We start from the raw sequence: 23100 nt of genomic DNA, 5'->3' as shown, positions 1-23100 counted from the left end.
GGCCTAATTTCAATATTGTTGTATCTCAGGGATTAGGGAAGCCCAAGGAGGAGGAAGAGAGCAGGGGAATGACCAGTCAGCGGACCAATCAGAACACACACATTTATCAACTATATTGCCATCTTATATGGTCACACTTTGTGGCATCCCGAAACGATTACAATAGTAGTATTAAAGATAACTGACCACAGGGGCACCTGGGTGGCGCAGCCGTTAAGCGTCTGCCTTCAGCTCAGGGCGTGATCCCAGCGTTCTGGGATCGAGCCCCACATCAGGCTCCTCCACTAGGAGCCTGCTTCTTCCTCTCCCACTCCCCCTGCTTGTATTCCCTCTCTCGCTGGCTGTCTCTGTCAAATAAATAAATAAAATCTTTTTCTAAATAAATAAATAAATAAATAAAGATAACTGACCACAGATCACCATAATATAATAATGAGAAAGTCTAAAATATTTTGAGAATTACCACAGAGACACAAAGTGAGCAAATGCTGCTAGAAAATGGCGCTGATAGACTTGCTTGACACACAGTTGCCACAAACCTTCAATTTGTAAAAAATATGCAATAACTGTGAGGTGCAATAAAGCAAAGCACAACAAAATAAGGTATGCCTGTACTGAGAAAAGATTAATAATATATAAAAGTTCTTTCACATCAATGAGCAAAGAAACAAAAGTAATGAAAACCGGTTTTAAAAAGATATACAAACATCTCATGAAGAAATACAAGACAACCAAAAAATGAAATGATGCTGAAACTCACTAGAAATCAAAGATAACCAAATTAAAACAATAAAATATTTTTCATCCAGCAAATTAGCTAAGTAAATAAATAAAAATTAATGTCATCCAATACTGACAAGGGGAGAGAATATTCCCACATACTGTTTATAAATCTCAATTGGTATACTGTTTTTATATGGAAATATGGCTATACCTATTTTTTTAATGTAAACTCTGCATACCTTTAACCCAGTAATTTCATTTCTAGGTATGTCATGGAAATATTCATATACACGTACAAAGGTATGTCAAGAGTGTTCACTGAAACAACGTTTGATAGAGAAAAACTAGAAATCACCCAACTATCCACAGATAGATGAATGTGCAAATAAGTTATCCTATAGCCAGCCATAACATAGCATACTACAAAGCCTTCAAGACCTCATTTTCCTATATATAGAGAGAAAATAGTGACACAGGTTCCAGGCTTAAATTGCTATTTCTAGGCCTAGATAGATAGTGCTAAGTCATTTTAGGTCAAAAGAGGATACTTGGGGTGCTAACTTCGTAATTACATAAACTGTCATTATGTGCCCCCAAACCATGTAGCCTCAAATATTTATATGTATATAAGATGTCGCTCCTTCTCTAAGAAAACTTCTCTTCCTCTAGCTTATGCAATCTGTCTTCCTTTATTTGGTTTCATTTTCCCATTGCTCCTGTACTGGCACTGAAGACTAAAGTAGATTTTTCAAACCATTCCAACAATTAAGAGTACGGTATTATTCTATAATAAAGTGTCCACCCATGCATTTTTATTTGTTCCTTAACAAGCTAATCTTTTGTGAAGCAATCCACTTATAGTCACTAAAATTACCAGTTAAGAGCTCACATACTGAAATCCAAAAATACTTGAGACCACATGGTGGATATGGGGAGGGTGATGACAAGTTACATAGTTACAAAGTAAGCCCTCCCAAATACCCTCTTTTAATCTAAAGAGCCACTGTCTGTCTAGATCTGGAATTAACAATTTAAGTCTAGTGCCTTAGTCATTAATTACTCTACAGCACATTTGGAATTTAAGACATCTTTGCAGTTTAAAACTGCAGGCCTGGCTCAAGAAACCAATAAAAACATTAAGTACTGTTATGCCGAAAAAAGCTTTAAAAAATCAAATCCCTGTTTAGCACTTTGCCTGTAATTCTAGGCCAGCTGCAGCTCTGAAGTTAAAAGAGCCCACACAGTAAAGCTGATATGACCTGCCTGAGTCAACTAAAGCCTTCTTAGGCCCAAGCTCCATCGGTTTAAAGCTAACCATACAACTGTTTAAAAACAAACAAAAAAACTGCATGGTACAATATAGCTCCTGCAAATAAACAAGCTCAAAAAACCCACATGCCTCTTTACTTGTTAAGACATAATACCAAGCCATCCCATTTAAGACTCACCAGAAGTACATTTTGCTCCCCAAATGGCACTCCTTCCCCATTTCTCAAAGTTCCTTCGCTATGGATCAGCCGTTAGGTTATTAGGTGTGACTGAGCATTTTAATAATGACCCCACTTATTAACCTGGCTAATCTTCCCACAAGAGTTAGAGACTATTTCACCTGACCCCTTGAGTCTAGGCTAGGTTTGTACGTTTTGTCCTATACATTGTAGTGAAACTGATGTGTGAGTCCTGAAGTCTAGGCCTCAAGATGTCTTGCAGCTTCTGCCTTTATTCTCTTGGGACTCAGCTGTCACATAAAGTAATACAAGCCACACTGAATAAGGAGAGATAGCGAGCAAAGAGAAGGCCCACTTTCTTGTTGTCCTCACCAAGGCCCAAATGTGATTGAAGCCATCTTAGGGACTCTAGCTCCAACCAACCCACCAAATGAATGCAGTCACACAAGTGACCCCAGGCACAAAAAGTGCCCAGTTATCCCATAGAATTTTAAGAAGTAATAAATCATTGTTGCTTTGAGTCACTTAAATTGTGAGGTAAATTATTACACAGCAATATTAATACAATAGGAAAACACAAATGGTTGAGCAATACCATTTCTGAATATACATCCAAATGAATTTAAAGCAGGGACTCAAAGAGGATTTGTGAATCAATATTCACTGCAGCATTATTCACAACAGCTAAAAGATGCAAATAAGCCAATAGTCTATCAACAGATGAATGGATAAACAAAATGTGGTATATACATACAATGGAATACTATTCAGCTTTAAAAAGGAAGGAAAAATCGGGACCCCTGGGTGGCTCAGTTGGTTAAGCATCTGCCTTTGGCTCAGGTCATGATCCCAGAGTCCTGGGATGGAGTTCCGCATTGGGCTCCTTGCTCAGTAGGGAGACTGCTTCTCCCTCTGCCTGCCACTTCCCCTGCTTGTGCTCTCTCTTTCTCTCTCTCTGACAAATAACTAAAAGAAATTCTGACATATGCTACAACATGGATAAATTTTGAAGATACACTAAATGATGTAAGCCAGATACAAAAGGACAAATATTGTACGATTTCACTTTTATGAGTTACCTAGAGCAGTCATATTCACTGAAAGAATGATAGTTGCCAGGGGTTGGGAGGGAAGAGGAAATGGGGAATTATTGTTTAATGAGTTCAGAGTTTCAGCTTGACAAGATGAAAAGTTCTGAAGCTGGATGGTGGTGACAGCTGCACAACAATGTGAACATAAACAATGCTACTGAACTGTACACTTAAAAATTATTAAAATGGTAAATTATGTTGTGTATAGTTTACAGTTTTTTAGATTACTTATTTGAAAGAGAGCTAGCGAGCACGAGTGGAGAGGGAGGCCACGAGGGAGAGGGAGAAGCAGACTCCCTGCTGAGCAGGAAGCCTAATGGGGAGCTGGATCCCAGGACCCCGAGATCATGACAAGCTGAAGGCAGACGCTTAACCAACTGAGCCACCCAGGCACTCCTGTTTACCATATTTTTTAAAGGCTCCTCTCAGGGCACCTGGGTGGCTCAGTTGGTTAAGTGTCTGACTCCTGATTTCAGCTCACATCATGGTCTCAGGGTCCTGGGATTGAGCCCCTCACTCGGCTCAGAGTCTGCTTGAGATTTTTTTCTCCCTCTCCTTATGCCCCTCTCCCAACTTGCACCCTCTCTCTAAATAAATAAATAAACTCTTTAAAAAAAAAAAAAAGCACCTCTCTTCCCCACTTAATTTCAGAATCAAACAAGAAAGATACAGAGAATAGATAAACGGGGAGGAAAATGTCAGCCCTATCTTTGAGAAAAAGGTAGGTTGAAGAACATGGCTTGAAAGTGGTTTGGAAAATGGCTTGCTGACACTATGAATTAAAGTTATCCACCAGAACAGAACTATTTTCCCCCAAGACAGAGCTTATCCTGCACTCAGTTTACTGTATTGGACAAGAATACGCCAAAGCACTGGCTGGCTGCAGGCTGGAATGAAGCAAGAGATGAAGAGGTTAAACTGAGCATGCCCCAGTTAATTCTACTGCACTCATTAATCAGATAAATCACTCCTCCAGTGAAGAGTAAAAGGTAGAGAAAGAAGCTGAGTTTTTTGTGCCTTGAGGTAAGGGAAGAAAGATTCCACCTGGGTCCACTGCAGACCCCTTGACTGCAAACCTCTCACCTATGTCACCAGCCCGTGCTGGCTCTCAGAGTTTCCCATAGTAAAGTCCCTCCACACTTCACCAGTTCCTTGGTATCATATAATAGTTTCAAAAGAAAACAAAGGGGAACTAGAAAAAAAAATTTTTTTTTCAAGAAAATTTCCTAACACTGAAGAATGTTCATTCTAGACTGAGGAATAAAGGTACGACAAAACAGTTGATCAATTACTTGATGTGTCCGATCACAGTTGGAGAAGTATTAAAGCTGGCAGAAAAGGTGGAATTCATATTAGATCACAAAGAGCGCTAAACAAAAATAATAATAAGGCATCTTAGATATGACACCAAAAGTACATACAACAAAAGAAAAAATAAACTAGACATCAAAATTAAAAACTTTTGTGCTTCAAAGAATACTACCAAAAGAAAAATTTTGTAAATTATTTAATGAGACCTGTATCTAGAATATACAAAAACTTATTACTACTCTTATTACTACTCAATTAAAACAAAAAATAAAGATGAGCAAAGGACCTAAATAGACATTCTCCAAATAAGATACATACAGTATAAGACAATAAGATGACCAACAAGCACATGAAAAGATGTTCAACATCACCCATCAGGGAAATGCAAATCACCTAATAGGATGGCTATAATCAAAACTACAATGAGCTATCACCTCACACCTGTCAGAATGGCTAAAATTAACAATACAGGAAACAACAGATGTTGGCAAGGCTGCCGAGAAAAGGGAACCCTCTTACACGATTGGTGGTAATACAAACTGGAGCAGCCACTCTGAAAAACAGTAGGGAGCTCCTCAAAAAGTTAAAAATAGCAATTTTACGATCCAGCAATTGCATTGCTAAGTATTTACCTAAAGGGTACAAAAATACTGATTTGAAGGGATACATGCACCCTGATGTTTATAGCAGCATAATCAACAATAGCCAAATTATGGAAAGAGCCCAAATGTCTAAACGACTGATGAATGGATAAAGAAGATGTGGGGGGTGTGTGTGTGTGTGTGTGTGTATAATGGAATATTACTCAGCCATAAAAAGGAATGAAATCTTGCCATTTGCAAGAACAAGGATGGAGCTAGAGAGTATTATGCTAAATGAAATAAGTCAGAGAAAGACAACTACCGTATGATTTCACTCGTATGTGAAACAAAAGAGATGAACATGGTGGGGGTGAGAGGCAAACCATAAAACGGATTAAACTATAGAGAACAAACTGAGGGTTGCTGGAGGGGTGATGGGGAGGGGGATGGGTTAAATGGGTGATGGGTAGTAAGGAGGACACTTGTGATGAGCACTGGGTGTTATTATGTAAGTGATGAATCCACTAAATTCTACACCTGAAACTAATATCACACTGTATGTTAACTGGAATTTAAATAAAAACTTGAAACTACAAAAAAAAAATTGTAACGAGTGTTGGTGAGGATGTAGAGAAACTGGAATTCCCTTATACTGCTAGTGGGAATGTAAAACAGTACGGCCACTCTGGAAAATAGTCTGAAAAATCCTGGTTAAATAGTTTCCATGCGACCCAGCAATTCTATCCCTATTTCTTATATATCCCAAATAAAAACAAGTTCACACAAAAGCTTATACATGTATGTTCATAGCAGCATTACTCATAATAGCAAAAAGTATCCACCAACTGTTGAATATATAAATAAAATGTGGCATATTCATACAATGGAATATTACTCAGCAATAAATGAAGTACTGATACATGGTGAAACACAGATGAACCTTGAAACCATTATGCTAAATGAAAGCAGCCAATCACAAAAGATGAAGTATTATATGATTCCGTTTATATAAAATGTCCAGAATAGGTAAATCTAGAGAGACAGAAAACAGATGAGTATTTGCTTAGGGCTATGGAGGTGGGAAACTGGGGAGACTGACAGGTAAGGGGTGTGGGATTCTCTTTTGAGGTTATAAAGATGTTCTAAAATTGTGGTTATGGATGCACAACTGTAAATATACTAAAAGCTACTGAGTTGTATGCTTTAAATGAGTGCATCGTATGGTATGTGAATTATAGCACAATAAAGCTGTTCTTAAAAATAAGGCAATTAGGGGCACCTGGGTGGCTCAGTTGGTTGGCCTCGGACTCTTGGTTTCGGCTCAGGTCATGATATCATGGGTAGCGGGCTGGCCTGCAACAGGCTCAGCGGGGAGTCTGCTTGAAGACTCTCTCCCTCTGCCCCGCCCCCTACTTACATGCTCTCCCTAAAATAAATTTTAAAAAATCTTAAAAAAACAATAAATAAGGCAACTCAAGAAGGAACATGTAATTATAATAGAGTACATGTCTCAGTATAAACAACATACTGAAAAATTGGGATGTCTTTTTTTTTTATTTTTTTTAAACAGTTTTTTAAAAAATCAATGAAAGAATATTTCATGATACATGAAATTTTCTAAAATTCAAATTCCAGTCTCCATAAAGTTTTACTGGAACACAACTGCACTCATTCATTTACATATCTTCTCTGGCCGCATTCTCCTTACATTGGCACAGCTAGTAGTTGTGACAGAGACACATGTGGCATTTTCACTGCTGTGAACTGCTGTTCCATGCCCTAAAAATTGCAGCAATGCACTTATAACTCACCAGCATTTCAAGTGCCACATGCATCACTGTAGTGCAACTTTTTTTTAAAGTAGCAATACATATTCATCTTATCCAAATAAGGAAAGGGGAAAGTGGAATTTGAATCTTACACCGTTAGTGTGGATTCTGTTATCAAATAATAACAAAGGATTACGTTTATTATATAGTATTACAGCTAGGCTAAAAGAATAAAATATTACCAAGACTTAGCATTCACCACAATATTCACCACTCACAAGAAAGCAACAATCAGAAAAATTAGAAAATTTAAAATGAAATACCTCATTACAGCAGAATTTCTTCACATAAATTAAAAATGAAAATGAGACTGCAACCAAAGTAAGTTTCTGAGTGGCATCACTGTTGGCCAAGCAAGGAAAGCTATTTACCAATTATGAGTTAGACCGTAGCAGCTGGAGAAATTTATCCAGAGAAAATAAACTTGCTTAGGACTATTAGTCTTTCTTGAGAACTACTGCTCAAAGATTTGAGGAGTTAGTACTGATAAGCAGTTAAAAACAAGGCAAATGGTTTCAAGATTTTGACTCTTGATGTGCCAAGAAATGTTACCAACATCTCAGCTGTTTACTTGAGTAGTCAGTGCCAAGTTTGAAGTGACTGAGCAATTAGCCTCCATGAATATTCTGCAAGGAAGAACTATATATATATATATATTTTATTTATTTGAGAGAGTGAAAGCAAGAGAGATCACAGAGAGAGAAACAGAGCCCAATGCAGGGCTTGATCCCAGGACCCTGAGATCATGACCTGAGCTGAAGGCAGATGCTTAACCAACTGAGCCACCCACGCACCCCTACAAGAATATTTTCAAAGAGGTTGAGAAAACATGAATGCACTACAACTGGAAGTGGAATCTAATACATATTACTACTACTGTTGGTAAAAACTTGTATGGAGCAGGAAAAAAGGTTTAAACAAATTTACCTTTTGTGAGGTGTTTCAAAGCCTACAATTATTCATTGTCTTATTCATCAGCAGTACTTTACAGAAAATATTTGAATCGTGTATTAGTGAGACAGTAGTGTCATTTACTCTTGAAGACTTTACAATAATCAGTTCTGTGAATTTTTTTTCAGAAACAGAAGCTGAATATCTTGAATTACCTTACTATAGAGAGGTTTGATGGCTTAGCAATGGGAACATTTTATTGCAATTTTTAAGTTCCAGGACAAGATTGAAATTTTTGTGAAAAAGAACAGCCTTCAACCACTACTGTCAAACCAAATGGCATTGGAAGTTAGCTTTTGCTGAAGGCTCAACAGTGTTTCTTAATGAATTCAACCCAAAATTACAAAATAGCACTTATGCAAAACATCTTATGGTAAAGTCATTTCAACAACTAATGTTATCTGAATCACCGTAATGGCAAGCTGCTTTATACACTTCCTGTGCTGTCAAAAGTTAAAACAAGAAGCCATATCTCCATTCCCACACAAATTTGCAACAGTATGTTTTCCAAGCAAACTATAGTTCTAGCAATGTTTTTCAGGCCCTGGTGCAAGCACAAAGGAAATATCCATATTTCAAAATCCTTTTAACTGTGTAAAGACTCCAACTAACTGAGGAGTTTCCAACTAATTTTCAATCAGAAGTGATTAACCTGCAACGTAATGACACACTAAAGGGCAAAAATATCACAAGGATCTAACAGAATTGTATAAATACCTTCCAAGCCACGAATATGCTAAATTAAAAGCATATACTCAATGGACTGATACCAGTATTTGGCAGAACCTGTCAGGATGAAAACATATTTTCAGAGATGAAAAATAATGAAGTCTCATTACAAACCAGTATTAACAGATGCACAGTCGCAATGAACTTTGATAATGAGAAACACTGTGAACCCCCCCAAAAATGCTATCCCAATAAAAAGAATTCTACTCTTCTCACTAGTTGATCTGTACTATCAAAAAAGTACTATCACGGGGCACCTGGGTGGCTCAGTCGGGTTAAGCATGTGCCTTCGGCTCAGGTCATGATCTCCAGGTCCTGGGATTGAGCCCCACATCAGGCTCCCTGCTCAGCAGGGAGTCTGCTTTCTTTCTCCCTCTCTCTCTCTCCCTCTCTCTCTCTCCCCCGCTCTGTCCCTCCTCTCTGCTCATTCTCTCTCTCAATAAATAAATAAATATTTTTTAAACAAGTACTATTACTATATTTTGAACTTAATAAAAATTTTACTTAAAATTTGCAGAAATCTAAAAAAATTGAAGAAATTTGTTTTCTTCCTTGTTATAGAAGTACCTACATAATATCTTTAATTTTGCCTCTTGATTGACAAAGCCTAAAATGTTTGTTATAGAGCCCTTTACAGAAAACATTTGGTGACTTCTGGGGTATAGACTTCAAAAGATGTGCTTGAACAACACAGTTGTACATATTTTTATAAAACAGTAATAAAATTAGATCCATACCCACATATAAAAGCAAAACTGTAAAACCTCTAGAAGAAAATAAATCAGATGAAAAAAGCACAAACCATAAAGATGCAGAAATCTGATTAAATTTTGAGATTTTATAAACAAAGGGTGAAGATAAGTTTATATAGACTTAGAGAATATATTTGCAACTCATATAACCAATAAAGGATTCAAAATATATAAAGAATTCTTATAAGTCAATTTTAAAGAGGAAAAGAAAGAACGCCCTCCCACCAAAATGGACAATTCATAAAAGGAGAAATCCAAATGGTCAGGAAACATGAAATAATGCTTGATCTTATTAGTAATAAGAGAAAATGCAAATAAAAGGACTTTTTAGAAGAGAAAAATAGGGGCACCTGGGTAGCTCAGTTGGTTAAGCATCCTACTCTTCATTTCTGCTCAGATCATGATCCCAGGCTCATAAGACTGAGCCCCACATTGGGCTCCACAGAGGGAATGGAGCCCGCTTAAGATTCTCTCTCTCCCTCTCGTTTTGCCCCTCCCCCTTCACTCACATGCTCACGTGCTTGCGCTCTAAAAAAAATAATAAGAGAAAAATAATTCCTACAGATCAGATTCTCAATAATTTTTTTTAAATCTAAAAATATCAAGAGTTGGTAGGAAGGTATAGGAGGAGGAACCTTAATGCTCTGTTGGCATAAATGTAAAATAGTACAGCCTATTAGAAGAGTACTTTGGCAACATCTAGTTAAAAATTAGTTGTTTCACTTATAGGTATATAAACTCTCAAATGTGTGCCCAAGGAGTCATGTATAAAATGTTCACTGAACACTGGGAACAAGTTAAATGTCCAACAATCAGAGAAAAGATAAATGGTTGGCATAATCATAAAAAAAAACAGAAAACTGGGAATAATCTAAATGACCAGTAACAGGAAAACAGATAAATTGTGATGTATTAATACAAGATATTACTAAACAGCATTTTTTTTTAAAGATTTTATTTATTTATTTAACAGAGAGAGAGAGACAGCCAGCGAGAGAGGGAACACAGCAGGGAGTGGGAGAGGAAGAAGCAGGCTCATAGCAGAGGAGCCTGATGTGGGGCTCGATCCCATAACGCCAGGATCACGCCCTGAGCTGAAGGCAGACGCTTAACCGCTGTGCCACTCAGGCGTCCCTTAAACAGCATTTAACATAGAGAATTATACTTATGAGCACTGAAAAATCTCAAAAGCAATGTTAAACTAAACAAAACCAAAAAAAGGTTATGAGACATCTAACATGACAATTTCTATTTATATGTCTTAAAATATATACTGTTTACAGATAAATGTATATTTGATAAAAAGTATAAAAATATACATAGGAATGGTACATATATCTAACTGAGATGGTGATTAATACTGGGAAAAGAGGGTAAAGAATGACATGGGAGGAGCAGTTATAAAGTTTCAACTGTGTTGGTTGTGTTGGTACAGTTTTATTTCCTAAAAAAAATTTTTTTAGGGGCACCTGGGTGGCTCAGTCAGTTAAGTGTCTGCCTTTGGCTCGGGTCATGATCCCAGGGTGCTGGGATCGAGCTCTGAATCGGGTTCTCTGCTCAACAGGGAGTCTGCTTCTCCCTCTGCCTCTCCCCCTGGCTTGTGCTCTCTCTCAGTGTGTCAAATAAATATTTTTTTTTAAAATTCTTTTTTGATCTGAAACAAAAGTAAGAAATAAAATGATTAAAAAGAAAAAAAAGACTGAAAAATATATCTTTATGTAACAATCAGGCCAGAGGTGAAAAGGATAAAGGAGTCAGAGAAGGAAGCAAGACTATAAAACAGGCAATAATCTAGGCAATGGGGATACAGCAGTGAACAAAAGAAACTCCTTGTTCTCACAAACCAGTAAATATATAGTATATCAAATAGCAATAAGTGCTTTGAAGAAACATAACTGTAAGGGGGCGCCTGGGTGGCACAGCGGTTAAGCATCTGCCTTCAGCTCAGGGCGTGATCCCGGCGTTATGGGATCAAGCCCCACGTCAGGCTCCTCCGCTATGAGCCTGCTTCTTCCTCTCCCACTCCCCCTGCTTGTGTTCCCTCTCTCGCTGGCTGTCTCTATCTCTGTCAAATAAATAAATAAAATCTTAAAAAAAAAGAAACATAACTGTAAGAAAGTACAGGGATTGGGAACCTGAGTAAAATTGTTACTTTATATAGGGTGCTATTTAAAGCCAATGAAACTGAATGAGATAACACAGAGAGCAAAGAAAGACAGGGCAAAGAGGCCTGAAGTCTAAGGCCTTGGCACTCCAAAATTTAGAGGTCAAGGAGATAAGGAGGAATCTTCGAATGAGGCAGGAAGAGAAGTAGAACAGTATTGATTGACTTGGGAACCATCTGAAAACAGCATTTCAAGAAGAAAAGAATGATTAACCGTGTCATATGATACTGAAAGGCCAAGTGAGATAAGAACTTGAGAACTAACCAACTGTAAAGGATATTGGTGATCTTGAAAACAGCTATTTTGATATAGCAATAATGGCAAAAGACCACTCTGAGTTCAAGAAATAATGTGTCAACTATACATCAATTTAAAAAAAATTTTTAATGATGCTGTGGAGCATAGTAACGGCAATGAAAGATACAAATATTAAATGAAAATAATTACAAATTAAAATGGACATTCTCAAAAAAAAGAAATAATGGGGCTAAGTGAACTGCAAATTTCAAGTATAGACAATCCTTTCTTTAAGATTTATTTATTTTTTTATGAGAGAGATAGAGCATGCACATGTGCATGTGTGAGTGGGGGGAGAAGCAGAGGGAGACTGCAGGCAGACTCCCTCTGAGCATAAAGCCCCACTTGGGGCTCCATCCCACGACCCATGAGATCATGACCTGAGCCGAAACAAGAACTGGAGGCTCAAATGACTGAGCCATCCAGGTGCCCCAAGTATAGACAATTCTTATAACAAGCTTTGCTATAAAGAAAAACCAAGAAACTTGAGTAGATGGAAGGGCATAATTCAGAGGGGATGTGGAATAAGGAAATGTCTTTTCCCTGAAGACAGGAACAATTATGACATATTTGTGTACTCATGGAAATGATCCAGTAAAAGGGAGAAACCGATGATGCAAAATGGAAGGGGAAAAATTGCTGGAGTAATTGATGGATAGTATCAATAAAGGGGATGGAAGCTAGTGCACAAATGGAGTGATGGGTTTTAGGCAGAGGTACAGGGGTGCCTGGGTGGCGCAGTTGTTAAGCGTCTGCCTTCGGTTCAGGGCGTGATCCCGGCGTTATGGGATCGAGCCCCACATCAGGCTCCTCTGCTATGAGACTGCTTCTTCCTCTCCCACTTCCCCTGCTTGTGTTCCCTTTCTCTCTGGCTGTCTCTCTCTGTCATATAAATAAATAAAATCTTTAAAAAAAAATTAAAGAATTGTTAAAAAAAAAAATAGACAGAGGTACAGATATGTGGGGCGCCTGGGTGGCTCAGCCGTTAAGCGTCTGCCTTCAGCTCAGGTCGTGATCCCAGGGTCCTGGGATCAAGTCCTGCATCGGGCTCCCTGCTCAGCGGGAAGCCTGCTTCTCCCTCTCACACTTCCCTTGCTTGTGTTCCCTCTTTCACTGTCTCTCTCTGTCAAATAAATAAAGTAAAAAATCTTAAAAAAAAAAAAAGGTACAGATACGTGACTTATTAGTAACAGAAGAAAAGACATGCAAAGACTCAAAGAGACAAAGTCCCTCCATACAAACATTTCGAAATAAGGGGGAAAGATAAATTAACTTATAAAAATATAAAACAGCTTGAAAAAAATTGCTACAAGGGTACATAAGGGAGTAAATAACTCACCTGCGGGAGGGGAAGACTGAGGTAAGAGTCAGAAAGGATTCACTGGGGCACCTGGCTGGCTCAGTCAGTATAGCACGCAACTCTTGATCACAGAGATTACATACATTCATACATAAAAGGATTCACAAAGGAGGTAATGCTTCAACTCATAAGGCAAAAGTAACCAAAGAGTACAGCATGTGCCAAGAAAAAGAGTACAAAACAGCACAACAGAAGATAAAGCGAGAAAGAAACCAAAAATTGAGGGGCTTGGAGCTTATCTGTCATGGTAAGACGTATGCTTAGATGGAACCAATTGAGAGAACACAATCCATTTACACTAATCAGTGCTCCGTACCTGCTCAGAATGTTTTCATAAAATAGCATTTTAGGCTATCATGTAATAAGAGTACTACCTAATAGGGTTACTGTAAAGATTAAATGAGGTAATCTACATAAACTCTTTATAAGAGGACCTAGTACACAGTAAGCACTCAACAAATACCAGTTATTATTTGAAGAATTTTTTTTAGTATAATAATTTAGTATAATAATTTTATTAGTAATAAAAATATAAAATCTCTCTGAACACCTCTTCAAAGGACCAAGTTAACTTTTCAAACTATAATGTACGTCCAACCCTTCTGAACACAGTTAAATTCTGGTCCAACCATATAATGGAGCCCTCCCAGCCACATCGCCCCCCCCACCTCAAATACCTGAAAGGGTCTATAATAAAGGGCCTATAATCTACTCAGTTTCCTATAAGTTGGATTGACTTCCTTCTGGGAAACAGTATGAATATGAGGTCTATGTCAGAGTGGAAGTCCCAGAATAAACCAATCTTCTTGCCTGCCAGGTCTCCCAATTAGAGAATATCCTTGAAACAGACCAGATCACCAGAGGTTACCCTACATACCTACCAAACTCATTATGATTGGGTTCACTCCCAAAGGACTCTGTAGGGAATAAACAGACTTCTTAGGTAAGGAAAATTTGACAATCTATCTTTTAAAATGGTAATGATTAAATTATGGTATACCTACACAATGGACCACTACATAGACAAAGTATATTGAAAAACAATAAGAAAATGTTCATGACCATTTTTTAAATGTATATCAAAACAGTATGGTACTGACACAAAACAGACACATATATCAATGGAACAGAATTGAGAGCCCAGAAATAAACCAATGCGCGCTTATATGATTAATCTATGACAAAGAAGGCAAAAATATACAATGAGGAAAAGACAGTCTCTTAATAAATGGTGGTGGAAAAACTGGACAGCCACATGCAAAAGAATGGAATTGAACCACTTTCTTACACCATACACAAAATGGATTAAAGACCTAAACGTAAGACTTAAAACCATAAAAACTCCTAAAAGAAAACACAAGTAGTAATCTCTTGTGCATCAACCTTAGCAATATTTTTCTGGATATGTTTACCCACGTAAGGGATAACAAAAGCAAAAATAAATGGGGACTGTATCAAACTAAAAAGCTTTCACAGAAAATGAAGCCATCAACGAAACGAAAACACAACCTCCTGAATGGGAGAAGGTATTTGCAAATGATACATCCAATAAGGGGCTAACATCCAAAATAAAAAACTTGTACAAGTCAACACCAAAATATAATCTGATTAAAAATGGGCAGATGACCTGAATAGACAGGTTCCAAAGAAAACATATAGATGACCAACAGAAACATGAAAAACCATATCAAAACCCAATGAGAAAGCACCTCATACCAGTCAGAATAGCTAAAGACAAGAAATAACAAGGCAAGGATGTGGAGAAAAGGGAACTGTTGTGTGCTATTAGTGAACGTGTAAACTGGTGCAATCACTATGGAAAACAGTATAGAGGTTCATCAAAAACTAAAAATGCAAATACCAAAGGATCCAGTAATTCTACTTCTGGGTATTTACCCAAGAAAAATGAAAACACTAATTCAAAAAGATATACACACCCCTATATTTGCTGCAACATTTACAATAGCCAAGATATGGAAGCAACCTAAGTGCCCACTGATAGATGAATGGATAAAGAAGATGTGGTACATACAAATGGAATATTACTCAGTCAAGAAGAAGAATGAAATCTTGCCATTTGTGAAAACATGGATAGACCTACAGGACATTATACTAAGTGAGATAAGTCAGACAGAGAAAGATAAATGCCATATGACTTCACTTACATATGGAATCTGAATAACAAAACAAACAACAACAAAGAAAAACAGACTCATGAAGAAAAACTAGTGATCACCAGAGGGGAGATGGTGGAAGAAGAGGTGAAACAGGTAAAGGAAATTAAGAGGTACAAACTTCTGGTTATAAAATAAGTAAGTCACGGGGAAGAAAAGTACAGCATTGGGAATACAGCCAATAATATTGTAACAATTTTGTGCACTGACAGAACTATACTTATCATGGTGAGTATATGACAATACAGATAATTTGCAAATCACTATGCTGTACACCTGAAACTTATATGTCAAGTATACTTCGGTTAAATATATATACACAAATTATAAATGCATAGAAATAAAGGTTACAAAAATGTAGTTATAAGCGGTTAATGCTGGATGGAATGATTATAGGGGTTTTTTAAACTTTCATTATCTAAATTTCCTACAATGACCATATAATAACTTTTATTTACTGACTGATCTTTCTTCATTATTAAAAAGTAAACAATACAAGTAAAATTCCTTCTACCTTTCCCTAGAGAAATAAGCTTACTATCATTCCTAACCATCTCTGTACATATCTAAACATAAAAAATTACATTTTAGGTAAACATATAATGGGAGGTGTTATTTTTGCCTTTTAAAAATGGAATTATACAACATATTTTGGGTAGCAACTAGCTTTTTTCGTTCAACAATAAAACACAGGACATCTTTCCATTTCCGTTTCCGTATAAAACCATTTTTTATAGCTACATATTACTGTCATTATATAACTATATAATAACTTAATCTTTAGCCAACTAATGGACAATAAAGTTGTCGATTTTTTGCTTTTACGAACAGTGCTACAAATATCATTTAATTGGGAACATATTAAAACAATAACATTTGATTGCTAACTATCTGCCAAGCTCCACAAGCTTCTACATGAATTAAACATACTACATTACTGTACATATTATTACTACTTGTATAAATTATTTTCCTCTATAACCTACCTCTCCTGTTTTCCTTGAATACCAAGTAATTATTTTTTTTATCTAAAAATGTAATCTAAAATATTTAATCTAAAAAATTTCTGGGGCACCTGGGTGGCTCATTCGGTTGGGCATCTGCCTTCAGCTCAGGTCATGATCCCAGGTTCCTGGGACCGAGCCCTAAGGTGGGCTCTCTGCTCAGCGGGGAGGGCTTCTCCCTCTCCCTCTGCTCCTCCCCCAGGCTTGTGTGCTCTCACTCGCTCTATCAAAAAAAAAAAAAAAAAAAAAAAAAACTTAAAAATAAATAATAAAAATGAAAAATTTCTGACAGAATACCCCCAAGAGTTCCATGAAAACATTTAGCATATGAGCACTCATGTATTTATACATTCTACAAATATTATTTGAGAATCTACTATGTGCTGGAAACTACAAGAGGACATGGTCTCCATATTCATGGGTTTTTAGCCTAGCTAACCTGAGTTAGTAAGGGGAAAGAAAAAAGAAGTAAAAAAGGGAATACGTCAGTTAGAGAAAGACTAGTATATATCAGTGCACACCATTCAATACACAATTATACTTTTTTTTTTTTAAGATTTTATTTATTTGACAGAAAGCACAAGCAGGGGGAGTGACCGGCAGAGGTAGAGAGAGAAGTAGGCTCCCCGCTGAGCAGAGACCTTGCTGCCAAGCAGAGACCTTGCTGCCAAGCAGAGAGCTCGCAGCCATGGACTTGATCCCAGCACCCTGGGATCATGACCTGAGCTGAAGGCAGACGCTTAACCAACTGAGCCACCCAGGAGCCCCTATAATTACCTCTTAAACCAGTCTTGCCTAATGCTATGGATCTAAACTATCTTTAGATTAATCTTCTTAAAACACTGGTTTACTTAAGTCATTTTCATGATCAAGAACCCACAACTTCTCTTATTTCCCAAATATACTTTACTCATTCTCTACATTAGCTATTTCAATCTTTACCACCAAAGGCTTCCTCTGTTGCCCACCACTTGCCCCACAACTTCTTTAAAAACCACTTAAGTAAAACTCCAATGCTTACTTTACAGAGCAAAAGGTCTATAAAGCAAGAAGTCTTTCCATACCGAAGTGCCTGATTCCATACTCTTCATTACACCTTCCTTCATTTTCTAATGAGATTTTCTGTTTCTGTAAAACCAATCCCCTCATGAATATTCTTGACCCTGTGACCTCACGAAATCATCTAAGGATCTTGTTCTCTCTATTATCTCCTGTATCTTCAACCTCTTTCACTATTTTTTCCTCAGGCAATATAAACATGCTCATGTCTCTTCAGTCTTGAAAAAATTCTCCCTTGACCCCATATAATACTTTATCCTAAACCTCATCCACTCCCCTTTAAAATTTCTCACTTTGTAACTCACTGTGATCTAGCTTCTGCCTCCCTACCATTCCTTTGAAACTGCTTTCACTGGGGCCAAATAATTTCTTGGGTCTCCACAAGACTGTTCTGTTCTTACATTACCGGACTTCTCAGAATAATCTAATAATGAACTACTTAAAGCATTTTCCTCCACTGGCTCCTCATTTTAAAAGGGCGGGGGGGGGGGGAACACTAGCATTTTCTCCTGCTTCCTGACTGTTCCTTTTCAATTTCAGTATTTATGGGTTGCTCCTCTTCTGTGTCCTTAAAGGTCCTCTGCCTTAGAGAGATTAACATGCTCAAGGTCACATAATAATGGAAAACTAGGTACACAAAGGACTAAAAATGCCACACTTTACACATTCAAGCACCTATTACATCTAATGCCTTTGTGCTTCAGTATCTATCTGCTCCCTAACTCTAACAGTAGTCTAGATGAACTAGAATTCTTTTTAATGGGCTAGAGGTCTTTTTAATGCTAAATCTTATTTCCAAAAGAAATATTTTAGTTAAGAATGGTCTTCCTATTCTTACCAGCCCATCAGCCCACATTGAAGAAATCAGTCTAAGGAATGGTAACAAAGATACATTTATTAAAGCCATATTAGTATTCACAAGATTTAATGTTTTTCAACCATAGAAGCACTCACTTTGTTAAGTGAGCTTGAATCTCACAAGGAGTTTGTCTCTACTTTACAGGACTAAGAAGGTACACCTGAAATCAAGTTTTAAATTCAGGTATCAGAACAAGGAGTTGGATGGTGTCAAGTTCCTAGAATTTATATAGATATAAGTACATGATTTCTTTTGTAGCTCTCAGATTCTATAATCTTACCAATAAAGTGTATATATACCACACTGCAATTGCTGCCTCATATACGAAAAAAAGCATTACTATTCCAGGGGGTTTTAGTTGTAAAGATCAAGAAATAAACCCATGTTCTTCCCATCCAATACGAAAGAAAATGTTCTCTGATGTATATTCTGATATCTGAGATTTGCCTAAAGCTTCTGTTCAGAAGTGTGTCACCCCACTCTTTGGGAAGCCAGCAAATGTTCACTTGGACTGTGAACATCCTTCTTTCTGCTCATAAGCACATAAGTAAACAACACTCAGGAATAACCTGTACCTTATTCAGCACACATCCATTATTTTCTATGGTATACCGAGAATTTATTAATATAACCATCTTCTCACTTATAACAGTGTGAACAAAATTTAAAATAAAAAAGCTTACCCTTCAGAAGCTTATAAGCTTTTTCATACTGTTCTTCATCCCTCCTCCACAGAAAAACACAGGTCTTTTTACAAACTGGTTAAACATCTTTTTTTAAGATTTTATTTTTGGGACGCCTGGGTGGCTCAGTCGGTTAAGTGTCTGCCTTCAGCTAAGGTCATGGATCCCAGGGTCCTGGGATTAAGCCCCACCTCGGCTCTCTGATCAGCGGGGAACCTGCTTCTCCCTCTGCCTCTCCATGCCACTCCTCCTGCTTGTGCTTCCTCTCTCTCTGACAAATAAATAAAATCTTCAAAAAAAAAAGAAAAAGAGTTTATTTTTAAACAACTCTACACCCAACATGGGGCTCGAACTCACAACCCCAAGATCAAGAGTCACATGCTCCACAGACTGAGCCAGCCAGGTGCCCCAGTGTTTTATACTTATATAAGTTAATTCAAACTTCCTAAATCCTCTTCATTATTAAAATAATTTACTATTTAGACTGCACTAAATAATTCTGTCCATCTAGAATTTCCACTTTACACCAATAAAGATTTGAACAGTAGTTTCCAACCTGAAATTCCTTAATTCTTGCAGATGAAAAGGAAATCAACACTTACCACTTACACAGATCCCTAACAAAACAGAATAGCTGTCCTGCAGGTATGTTTAACATTTCAAGAAAGCTGAATACAAATTACACATATACATAAGTAAAATTCCACAGGCTACTACTTAATAACTGCAGACTGGCATGCAAATATTTTCAGGCATTATTTCCCCATAATATTCCTTCAATCAGGTCTGCCTCTGGTTCTTATTCACACATTCAAAAGGCATATAATTATAATCTGATAGATACGTACTGTAACGGACCATGTACAAAATCCTACGGAAATACAGTGAAAGGAGGAATTGGTTCTACGTGCAAAAACTTCACAGAATATCTGAGAGGGTCCTGGAAGGGTAATTCAGCTTTCCAACTGTAGATGCCTCGTGCCTGTTTCTGACTACAAAAATTCACAGAATTTCACTTTAGGTTGGATAAGTCTTTAAAGATCATCTAGTATTGAGGTTTTCCAACTTTATAGTCACAGAATCCTGGGGTGCCTGGGTGGCTCAGTTGGTTAAGCGTCTGACTCATGATCTCAACTCAGATATTGATCTCAAGGCCATAAGTTCAAGCCCCGGCACTGGGCTCCATCATTGGCATGGAGCCTACTTAAAAAAAAAAAAGTAACAATGTTTCTTTATAAGTCTATTTGAAACTTGCAGACCTGCTCCTTTTGAAAGGAGAAAGTTACTGGAAAGCACTGTTGTTCTAACCAACTCCATTCATTTTAAAATAAGTGAGACACTAAGAACAACGATTTGACAAAGGACCACATCAAGATAGAAATGCAACAATATATTCAAAGAATACCCCTGAAGTATTACCTCTTCAGTCTTTCCTAATTTTCCCCCTAAATATAGTTTGTAACTCCTTATATTATTCCCCAATATATCTAGCATATACCTTCATTATGGCTTCTATAAAACTTTAGTGCCCCAATTTTACCCCCATTTTTTTTAACATAGGTGTGTGTCGCTCTTCTAAATTGGAAGCTCCCTGAAGGCAGGGACTGTCTTACTCATTTTTGTATGCACAACACCGAGAATAAGTTATACTCAATCAAGTTTTAGAAAAGATTTAAGATAGTGCAGCGCCTGGCACACAGTAGGACTTAAGCATTTGTCAAATTCGCCAAAATGAAGTCATTAAATGAAATATCTAAAGCAGTTAAAACAGTATTTGACACATAGTGTATATTCTATAAACACGAGTTGTTATATATAATTTTATATAGGCACAAAAAACAAACTGTTACTCAACTTTTAATCTGGAAAGTAAGCACCTTTTATCAAGGTTTCAATTTACTCATTTACATATTACTAATGCAACCACTCTCATCTTCGATGAGAAAAAGAGAAAATTTAGCCCCCCACAAAGATCTCTTGACCCAGCAGCCTGCAAAAAATAGTACAAAGAGTTGTGTACTGTTAATCTCTAGACTTGGGGGTGAAAGGAGAAATTAGGCCAGTCTTAAACTTGGGGCTAACACTTCTTTCTAGACCTCAGTTTCAGTCATTTATCAAATGGGAGAAATGGGGAGTGGAAAAGATCACCTCCAAGGCTGTTTCCTGCTCTAACACTGTAGGGGCTTTTAAGAAATTGGGATCTAGAATCCTTCACCTTCCAACCCAATATGAGTAAGAACATTATACAAATCAGTAAATTGTACACTGGATTTGGTGTCAAATGGACAGGGTTTTCATATCAGCTGTTACTTCTAAGAAGCCAACTCTCTGGATCTCAATTGCCTCAACCTAGAAAATGAAGTTGTTGGACAATGGACAAATGGACAGGGTTTTCATATCAGCTGTTACTTCTAAGAAGCCAACTCTCTGGATCTCAATTGCCTCAACCTGGAAAATGAAGTTGTTGGACAATATGATCTCTCTTTACAATTCATCATAGTCACAACATTCTATGAAATAAGCTACCTCTGAAAGAAATATTCAGGTGGGGGCTGAGCCACCAGTTATTAAAGATGTTCAGAGGATTCCAGCATAAAAGTAGACAATTTCAGAATTAGAAGAAACCTCTCAAGTCTTCTATGACTCACCCAACTGATCAAGTCCTCTCTAACAAGACCTTGGGAGAGATTCCCCCAAACATTCTAGTAAATTAGGAACAACCCATGGAAACGAGCCACTTCATCTTTGGCCAACTATGACGTCCGAGCTCTTTTACTGAAGCCACACCATCCTCTAGCAACTTCCACCCATCAGTTTTACCCCTTTCAGCCACGGGCACCTAGAATACTTCTGGATAGTGATAATATGCCCCTTAAATATCCTCTCCAGAATTAAAATTCCCAACTCCTTCAACTTTCCTTCATAACATAATACCAAGACTCCCTCACCATCCAGCTTGCCTTCCAAAAAACCCTCCATTCTTGCTTTAGCCCATGTCAAAATTACTCGAACAGCTCTTCCCATTCTGACATCCTGATTCCTCGTAGAACGCAAGACTTTGCACTTGTCCAGCTGACACCACATGGAAGCCCCTAATTGCCCTTGCCACTTCCACCCAAGGAAGCACCTGGGATGGGAAGTGTGCCCCTGTCGCTCCTTTGGAAGACAGAGACAAGAAGTGACGGCGTCAGCAACAGAGAGGCCCGCACCCGGCTCTCCTCCCCGGTCCAAGCCTCCTCCCTCACCGGTATTGCTTGGGGTCGCTGGGAGACTTGACGATCTCAGGGTCTCCGGCATTATTAATAGGCCCCCTCCGTCCCTCTTCCTCAGATTCATCAGCTCCTAGACGGGCAACCCGGCCGCTCTCGCCCAAATCCTGTCCATTGGGCTGCAGGTCAGGACAGCTGCAGGTAGATTTCGCCTTGTTCCTTCCAGGCATAGTCAGAGTAGGAAAGGGTCTGGCAGCAGCCGAGTCTTCGCACTGACCCCGCGCTTGGATTCTCCACCGCGCCGCGAGCTCCCGCCCGGCCTCACACCACAACTTCCTCCCGGTGGCACAGACTGCAGCAACCGTGACTCTCCTCAGCATTCACCACCAAGCCGGAGCCATGGGCATCCCGCTTGCCAGGGACCACCTCCTCCTCCTACTCCTCCAGCCGCTCCTCCTCCTCCGCGTTCCAGAGGCGGCGGCGGCCGGCGCTGGTGCTGCCGCAGCCGCTGGGGAGGACAGGCCTGAACCCCTCCCCCAACCTGGTCTGCCTCACGCCAGCTTCCCTCATCCCCCCGCCCTCCCGGCCGCCGATGACGCTACGAATTCTAGCCAATCAGGAGGCAAAAAGAGAGGTCACGCTCATGCAAACAACCAATGGGAACAGAGAATAAAAGGGACCAAAGAGACTGGGCCGGATTCTCGGAGCACCTGGAAACCTCGGGTGGGCGGGGCGAGGAAGAAGAGGCGGAGAGAGTGGCGCGGAGGACGACGGGAAGAAAAGCGCTTGCGCCGCGTTTATGACGTAGATGGGGTGTTGGTGTGAGGCAGCTACTGAAAAATAATCCGCGGCTCTTAAAAAATATTCCCCTGATG

At 38.5% G+C, this 23100-nt stretch overlaps 1 protein-coding gene across 3 annotated transcripts in view; it reads right to left on the bottom strand.

Moving 5' to 3' along the window:
- Positions 1 to 22791, bottom strand: part of NRDC (nardilysin convertase) — a 102261-nt gene extending 79470 nt beyond the window's left edge. The window contains exon 1 of one of the 3 annotated variants that reach the window (XR_570652.2): positions 22262 to 22791. Coding sequence is in view for 2 of the 3 variants with exons in the window: in XM_008699210.2 (XP_008697432.2) it covers positions 22262 to 22605 (344 nt within the window). In the remaining variant the exon portion in view is untranslated. The remainder of the gene's footprint in view (positions 1 to 22261) is intronic. The other 2 variants (XM_008699210.2, XM_008699211.2) reach the window with 2 other exon arrangements.
- Positions 22792 to 23100: the final 309 nt, after the last annotated feature.

Source organism: Ursus maritimus, unplaced genomic scaffold (assembly GCF_017311325.1).
Source record: "Ursus maritimus isolate PB19 unplaced genomic scaffold, ASM1731132v1 scaffold_12, whole genome shotgun sequence".
Lineage (NCBI taxonomy): Eukaryota > Metazoa > Chordata > Mammalia > Carnivora > Ursidae > Ursus > Ursus maritimus.
Note: the sequence above shows the minus strand (reverse complement) of the source record. Positions and strands in the feature narration are given on the sequence as shown.